General features: G+C 40.2%; 1 protein-coding gene across 1 annotated transcript in view; it reads right to left on the reverse strand.

Annotated features, from left to right (window-relative positions):
• Positions 1-1,571: 1,571 nt before the first annotated feature.
• The window catches only part of SDAD1 (SDA1 domain containing 1), a 26,457-nt gene continuing 19,065 nt past the window's right edge, over positions 1,572-8,963 (reverse strand). Inside the window, exons 18-22 of the mRNA XM_077750418.1 lie at positions 7,676-7,770; positions 7,350-7,540; positions 7,156-7,240; positions 6,157-6,318; positions 1,572-2,415 (exon numbers count right to left, since the gene is read on the reverse strand). Of these exons, the coding sequence (XP_077606544.1) occupies positions 2,368-2,415; positions 6,157-6,318; positions 7,156-7,240; positions 7,350-7,540; positions 7,676-7,770 (581 nt within the window). The 3' untranslated portion in view covers positions 1,572-2,367. The remainder of the gene's footprint in view (positions 2,416-6,156; positions 6,319-7,155; positions 7,241-7,349; positions 7,541-7,675; positions 7,771-8,963) is intronic.

Consider the following 8,963-nt stretch of genomic DNA (forward strand, 5'->3'; position numbering starts at 1 on the left):
ATTTATACACCGTTTTATATATATGTATATATATCCTGAAATGGATCCATTCTTAGTACTGACAAAAAACTGACATTGAAAAGTTGAAGCTCAGACTCTGATGATCTCTTCAAGGTCAATATGACCTTGAAAGGTCACTCTGCCTTTGTGGACAGCATCCAAGCTTATGAGAACCTGATCTTCAGGTTCACACAAAATATTCTCAAGATAAGATTTATAAAATAATAAAAGGAATCAGATAGAATTAAGATACTTTGGGATTAAAGAAATAAGACTGTCACTCTTTTTTTAGTGTTTATTGTTTGTTAAATATTTAATGTTTATTTTTGAGAGACAGAGCACGAGCTGGGGAGGGACAGAGAGAGAGAAACACAGAATGAGAAGCAGGCTCCAGACTCTAAGCTGTCAGTAGAGAGCCCAACATGGGGCTCGAACCCACAAACCATGAAATCATGACCTGAGCTGAAGTCAGACGCTTAACTGACTGAGCCACCCAGGTGCCCCAAGACTTTCACTTTTCAAAACCAGGTATTTTTCTATCTTGTATATAAACCTAAGAGCAGGGTGAAGCCACAATAGAAGAAACATCAGAGCAGAGAATGGATTTTTTGGTCTCCTGGCCTCTACATAGGGTAGGAAAATCCAGAAAGATGAAACTTCCAGGCACAATCACGGGTCATGCAGCAAAGCTGTGAACCCGAACTGCTATGCCAGTTTGAAGTTTTTAATCAGCTTAACGATAACCCACAACCCTCGGACCAACTGCCAGTTTGAAGTTTTTAAAATTCATTTATTTATTTTGAGAGAGAGAGAAGGAGAGAAAGAGAAAGAGAGCAGGAGAGGGACAGAAAGAGAGGAAGAGAATTTCAAGCAGGCTCCATGCTATCAGTGCAGAGCCTGGGATGGAGCTCAAACTCACAAACCACAAGACCATGACTTGAGCCAAAATCAAGAGTCAGACACTTAACAGATTAAGTCACCCAGGCACCCCAGCCATTCTGAATTTTGTTTACCTCTCTCTGGAACTAGATACATGAGGAGACACCTAGTTCAAAAGTGAAAAGAAAAAGAAAGAGAGAAAGAAAGAAAAAGAGAAACCGAGAAAGAGCAGTTTTAGGTCTGAAATATTCAAATTTCCACTAGGCACTTCCTGTCAAACCCTGAAGCTGCCGAAGTGACTCTGAGAGCCCCTCCCACCAGGTCAGTACAATCTGATCATTAAACTTCAAGATTTTCACAACTGATCTCCAGTGACCTGGGGCATCTTTGGGGAAGGTCATGGAATTTCTTCCAAATAAAACTAAAAATGAACTCAGAAAGTGAGTAAGAGAGGTGGTTTTAGAAGCTACTTTCTAATTCTGGGTGGGCAGAAAATTGTCTTTTATTCTAAAGTAACAAAGAACAAGTTCCTCATCTACCACATGTTCCTATCTAGGACATCTGAGGCAAAGGCACCGAACTATTTTCCAAATGCAGCAACTTGCAAAGAGAGACTGACCGGGCCTTGAAATCTACTCAAACATGCTCAAGGAAGGGAGACCAACACAGCACTCGACACACACAACGGAACCTATCTGACATTAGGAATCTTTTACTGAGACAAAGCACAGTGGGCTGAAAATATACAGCATGAAGGCAGGCTGAAGAAACCAATCTGATTTCTTCTTCTGTGGAGGCCCAAAAGACAAACTAAAAACACTGCAAGATTACTATATATACTTAAGGCAATTTTAAAAGTGAGGTCTTAACCAAAAAGCCTGTACCTGGCATTCAAGAAAATACTGAAATTTTTTGGATGGACTAAAACAGCTAAATTGTCTACATAAAATCTGTACAGCAAGGACCTGTCTTCAGCAGGTAAGCCTATATACAAGTAAGAATCTCTTACTCTTGTAACACCGTCCTGTTTTAAGAGAAAATGGAACTCCCATGCCCTGCAGAGTCCTCTATGACCCCAGAGAAGCAGGGACCTAGCTCTACTAGAGAACTATTTACACTGCACTATAAATAACATATAACACACATCTGCCCCCTCCTATTTCCCAAATAAGCTGTGAATGCCTTCTGTGAAGGGTTATGGCTCATTCATTTTTACATCTCCAATGACAATTAGTAGGCACACATTTTTTTTTTGCATGAATGCTAAATGAAAATGATTTTACAATATCACTACTGTTTACATTTCAAACATTCCCACCATTCCCCATCTCCAAAACAGTAATACCACGTTGCTACCAAGTTTACTGTGTTTTTCACAATACAGTACTTTGGCACTTTTTAATGTAAACAAACATTCTTGATTAACTAATTTTCAAAATAATGATACAAACTGAGCATTTTTCTTGGAATGGAAAACTTGCTTGGAGGTTACTTCATTCTTTTTCTCTTTTTCAAAAGTGCATCTCGTAGTGCCAGCTGGAACATAAGAAAAAAATATCTAAACATGGCAACTCTTGAAGACTCCATTATACTAATTTGGTTCTATGGAAATGTACAGCAATGGAGTTCCTGTCAACAAATCCTCCTGAGATGATTAAGTGTATATGTGATGGATACTATTCCACAAGTTCTCAAGCACTGTTCTTTGATTCCTAGAAAATTTTTAAGATGTCTTTTGAATTTCAACAAAGTATGAGTTTTTGTTTGTTTGCTTTGTTAAAGCATTTTTTGGGGGTGGGAGTTACTCTTTATCTTAAATGTTCAAACTTTTTGGATTTTATGATTTTAAGTTATTGACTCCTTGCCTTTTTTACCTAGGTCTTGGAATGTCTTTGTATATAGGCAGAACAGCTACCAAAGGTAGGAAAATTAACAAGTTAATTTTAACCTAACTTGCATGGCTGAGGAGGTATTTCTCAGACTCCTCTGTCTTATTTCCTCATCTGTATAATGTAAAATACAAAATCACAGTACCTGCTCATATTGTTGTACATTGATTAAAGGAGTTAAAACTCTATAGTAAGAATTGTACGCTGGCTAATGATGTTATAACCTAAGGTTACAGGGAGCAAGTTTAATTTTGCTCATTAAACTTTGTAAAGCACAGGCTACTCACTATTGCCACACATATCTCAGTTCCCTTCTCCCTTCAAATGCCATCATTTGACCACAAGGAACTAGTATATTCTCCCTCCTCTTCCTTCCCTTATCTAAAGGCTTTACTGGAAGATCCATCCTCCTCTTTCTCTGCTATATGCTTCACCTGCCTTTTAGAGTCTCACCTGTTTTTACATATTCTACGACTATATTCTAAAAATTTACAAGAAGACCTCATGTACACTTTCAAGCCACGTAAGACCCTTTTAAATAGAATAAAATATCACTGAGGGGCAGAAGGAGTATGAAATGTGATGCTCTATTCCCAGAGAAAGCTTAAGTATGTAAGATAATAGAATATACATATTGGTCTCTGCCCCTGGTTTCTAGCACAGAGCTCCTCAAACTTTGGTAATTTCCTAAGTGATAAGAGCATCTCATTTTAATATTTGTTTCTGAGCCTCTCCCGGACACAGGACTTCCAAAACCCCTGTAAATTCCTAAGCGATAAGAGCTCTATGAGCATCTTGTGTTCTAATGAGGCAACAAGGTAGACTCTTGGATGGGGGCTGGTCCAAGAAAGACCAAGCCATAAACAGAAGCTTGGAATTTTCAGGGTGCCTGTGTGGCGCAGTCAGTTAAGCATCCAACTTCGGCTCAGGTCATGGTCTTGTAGTCTGTGAGTTCAAGTCCCGCAGCGGGCTCTGTGCATACAGCTCGGAGCCTGGAGCCTGCTTCAGATTCTGTGTCTCCCTCTCTCTCTGCCTCTCTCCCACTCATGCTCTGTCTCTGTCTCTCTCAAAAATAAATAAACAGAAACAAAAAAAAAAAAGAAGCTTGGAATTTTCAGCAATTCCTGCCCCCAAAATACAAACCCCTCCGGAGAGGAGAAAGAGGCTAGGAAAAGAATACTTAATTCATTAGTCCTATGTGATAAAGCCTTCAAAAAAAAAATTCCTGTAATGTGAGGTTCTGAGAGCTTCCAGGCTGGCAAACACATTCACACCAGGAGGGAGATGCACCCCAACTCTACAGGGACAGAAGCTTCTGCATTCGGGACCCTCCCAGACCCTGCCCTATGTATTTCTTCATATGGCTATTCATCTGTATCCTTTGTCATATACTTTAATAAACTGGTAAACTTAAGTAACAGTTTCCCTGAGTCCCAAAAGCAGCTGTAGCAAATTAACGAAACCCAAGGAGGGGGTCACTAGTCAGAAACACTGGGCTTGAGACTGGTTTCTGAAGTATGCGCGCGTGTGTGTGCATGCATGTGGAGGGGGAGGCACATTAGGGGAGGTGGCGAGTACAGTCTCGTGCGGCTGAGCCCTTAACCTGTGGGATCTGGCACTATTTCCAGGAAAACAATGTCAGAACTGAGTTAAATTGCAGGATATCTAGCCAGTACTGCAGAGAATTGCTCGTGGGGGAAAAAATTTCCACATATTTGGTGACCTAAATGTTAGAAGTGTTCTGTGTGAGTAGCAAAAGAAATACACAAAAGGTAGACTGAACTGAGCTTTTCTATTTTAGGGACACAGGTCAATTTTGGGGATGCTCTAAAGTTGCACTATCCAATACAGTAGTCACTAACTGCATGTGGCTTTTGGACACCTGAAAAATAGCCCAAACTGAGATGTGCCACAACTGTAAAACACACACTGGATATCAGTTAGTTCAAAAGCAAGAAGGTAAAGTATCTCACTAGTGATTTTTATATTGATTACACACTGAAATATTAGGTTAAAATAAGATGTATTACTAAAATTAATTTCACCTTTTTCTTTTTAATTTTTTCTTTTAAAATTATATATGTGGTCTGTATTGAATTTCTACTGGGCAGTGCTGGTCTGGAGTGAAGGAGAGAATAAGAAAATTGGGAACCTAGAGTTAAGTTTTATAATGGAGAGGCCAGGACATGTACATAGAAATTCTGGTTAATTTTAGATTACAAATGGCAAGAAAACTGGAGAACAAGAAAAAAAGATTCTTGAACCAACAAGTGCATATGTCCAATGAACTCTTTAAAAAAATCATTAGTCTTTGAGAGAGGAGCTTCATGACTCAGGAGGTACTGGCAAGAAACTACACAAGGCTTCCAAATCATGCCAAAAAAGGTTCACTAAAACAACAGGAAATAAGAAGCAGGGGGACACCCTCTGTCACAAATGCAGCAAGGTCACAAAAACTGCATAATGAAAGAAGGAACAAACCATGGTGCAACTCAGTGATTCTATTTCCTCAACCCTCAAATCTTATAAAGGTCTGCTGAAGGATAAGCTAATGGACTGAACCAATTCAACCATGAATTTAAATTGAATTGGCAAAACTCAGATATTTAAAATCTGAAACTGCACCTTTCTTTTCACCTTAGTTTCAACAACCTCTGTTCAAAATGCTGGACACTTTATTATTATTTATGTGAGGTTCTAGAACTCGAAAGATTAAATAAGCAGATAGGTAGATTTTAAGTGGCACCTTAATTCAGTGAGTACTGCCTGGGTGCCTGCACCAATGAACACTGCTGTGGAAAGCTGGCCGTTAACATTTCGGCCTGGCAGGCTCATTTTTGGCTAGCAACTTAGGAACACTGGTTTAATCTTGACTTGATTTCCTGGCATTCCTTCAGAATATGCTCTGGTACACTCTCCGTAGAGAAAGAGATGAAAACATGAATTTATTATAGTAAATTACTAAAATAAGCAAGGCAACTGAGCTACAAGAGGACTACACATCAAAGATCACAAAGGGGTAAAATGAAATCCCCAAAACCTATAAACATAAAAGTTTTACAAAAGGGCACACAAGGATCATGATATTATGTTTCACAGATGTAATGTCAAGAATTTTAGCATAAGGATGCTCTTACAGGCCATCTAACTCACACTCCTGCAGTTACAAAGGAGGAAAACAGACGCTCCCTTTGGTCACAGAGCTGAATTTCAACCAAGTCAGATGTAGGATTTACATGCCCTGACCACTTGCCACCTCTCCATGTTCTCTAATAATGCTCCCCATTAATCCTAACATAAGGTCCTGAAAGGCACAACTCTCTCTGGAGTAAAGAAGTCTTAAAATGACAACAGTATTCTAACCAATCAAGCTTCAAGCTGAACTCACCTGCTTTTCTCGGAAGGAACGCTTGTTCTTTGACCGGACATTATGGCTATACCGCATCATCATGAAGTTCTTCTGTTTTTTCTTCTCTTTATTTGTGGAACTAGAAAATGGGTTCATTTTGGTTTTCTTCCTCACAAATTCTTTTCGGTCTGTCTTCCCAGCCTATTAGCAAACACACAAAAACACTTCAGGGGTTATCTAATCCACATATGGGTCTCCTCTATACTAGGGACTCCTCTGGGTGCCAAGGACAAAAACGTTGATGGAACTCAATCCTTGCTCTCCAGGGACTCAGTCCAGGGGAGAAAGGACCATTACATGCTGTAATGGGGCAAGGGAAGCTCAGTGGAGGTAAAGGTCATAATTCAGCTGGTCAGGTCAGAGGAGCTTCCTATCAAGGGAGACTGGTAAACTGTTTATTATAGGATTAAGGTATTCATGGTGCCTTAATGGTGGGAGAAAGGAGGGGAAGGGTAGAGCATTTCAGAAGGAGGGAGAGACTACAAAAAGTCAGGGAAGAAAGAACATGGATTTTTAAACTGATCTAAACAGATCAGTGCAAATAGAATGCACAGGGTGACATGGAACCATATGGGATGGTACCTAAAACAAATAAACACAGAAAAGCAAGCTGAAATGGTAGGCAGTAGGAAATGTTGGGAATGTGCCATCACAGGCACAGCACTTGCCGGAGGCTTTTCATTAATGATTATTAAACGTTCCCCTGCTTTCCTAATAGCTTGGATGCTTCCCAGATACCAGAACACATACTATTGTCTTACTATGTTCTAACATCTCATTTTAGGTGGTGGTTACATGGTTATCTAGCTGTTAAAACTCATCTAACAGAACATCTAATACCTGTCCATTGTACTCTATGTTAATTATGCCTTTATATAAAACATCAAAATAAAATGCTGTCATTCTGTGGCTATTCATTTTATTTCATTTTTCAGCTTATTTGCTTTTTGTTTGAAGGGAACGCTATGCCTCACTTACCATTGCCGTTGCTAGTCTTGTCTCCTTATCAGACTTCGGTTTTTTATGAAGGTGTTCGATATCCCGAAGAGAAAGTAACTCACCCCTGGGGTGAAGAACAAATACAATATGAAACAAGGGTGGAATTCCTTTCCCTAATACTTTCATCACCGCATGAGCTGTCTGAAGAAGACCTGGTTTATGTATTGTTTTACCTGGGCTCCTCATCACTATCTATTTCAATGTATTTCCTCTTTTGGGCTTTCCCTGGCGCAGCGTCAAGTTCTTTCCTCATTTGGGCCATGCGGATTTTCTGGAAGTCTTCCTGAGTTAAAACTCGGCTGGTGCTAACAGCTGCAGCTTTGGCTTTCCGCTCTTCCATAGGCATGCTGTTAAGCTTCTTGGACTTGAAAGCACACAAAAAAGGTTTAAAGAGCCACTGGCTCAAGCGAGAGCTTATAACCCCAACAAGGCCCAACATGAATTAGGTGTTAACGAACATCCAAGTGGTGCACTTGCACAAGGTAATTTCAGGACTTACGATTTCTTGCTGTTCTTCATCAGAAGAGTGGTGCACGTCAACCCATTCACCATCGGTATCTGCCTCCTCACTGAGACTGGTAGTCTCCCACCCATCTGTGTGAGAAGCAGCACACTGTTGGTACTATCACTTTATGTTGAGTACTCACAGTGAGTTGAAACAAATCAAGCAAAAGTAAGGTGATCAAAGTCAGTGGAGCTCTACTGACCAAGAATTGAACAATGTTTATTGTTAAATAAGCCACAACGTAATTACTTTATGGAATGCAGAATAAGCACTGACCATGGTCTACCATGAGCTTAAACCTTACAATCATTTACCTCTCACAATTCAACAGAAGAGGAACAGACCCTACAAGTTACCTGCCCTGAGCCATACTGCTAGAAAATGCAGTCTACAATGGAATGGAAATCATGTCTGACTCTAGGGTTCATGTTCTTTCCACCAAGACAGGTCCATCAAAACTGTACCTGTACATTTAGCACACAGCAAGTAGCTAACAACTCACCTAAGGATATTTATATACATTTTTAGAAATTAGCAAGCCACAATCCTTCAGAGAACTGAAGTCAAAGACTCTGGATGTGAAACAACCTGGTAGACACCTCAATGAAGAGATATTAGTTCTTAATGGAGTCACAAGAACCTTTCAAAATCACAAACCCTTGCAATTTTTCAGTTGTTCCCCATTAGAGTGTCTCGGGCTCTTTGGTATGGCATATACACAACCATGCCTGATAAGGCCCCAACTCTATCTCTAGTCTGGTATCTTGCTATATCCTACCCTGTATCCTACATTATAATAGTTTCCTAAATCCTTCAGGGCTTTGCTCATGCTGAGCTATTCATGAAAAGACTTTAAGGGCAGGAACCATATCATTCATCTTCCCATTGACAGTGGCTAGCTCACATGTAATGCTTTAAAAGGTTTTGTTAATACAATGAATGAACTAACAGGAAGAAGATAGGACTCTAGGGACCAAGATAATAAACACAAACCCTGGCAATTTAAGTATTCTTCAACAAGTTCACCAAGCCTTCTCCTTCACCAAAGAGAATCTTGAAGGACTATTTAGGACTAATTCTCATTTTTTTCTAGGCAAAACCAAAAAACCATTATCTTTCCCATGGGGCGCCTGGGTGGCTTAGTCGGTTAAGTGTCCGACTTTCGCTTAGGTCATGATCTCGCGGTTCGTGGGTTCGAGCCCCGCGTCGGGCTCTGTGCTGACTGCCAGCTCAGAGCCTGGAGCCTGTTTCAGTCTGTGACTCCCTCTCTCTCTGACCCTCC

The sequence above is a fragment of the Crocuta crocuta genome, unplaced genomic scaffold (assembly GCF_008692635.1).
Source record: "Crocuta crocuta isolate KB4526 unplaced genomic scaffold, BGI_CrCroc_1.0 scaffold1, whole genome shotgun sequence".
NCBI lineage: Eukaryota > Metazoa > Chordata > Mammalia > Carnivora > Hyaenidae > Crocuta > Crocuta crocuta.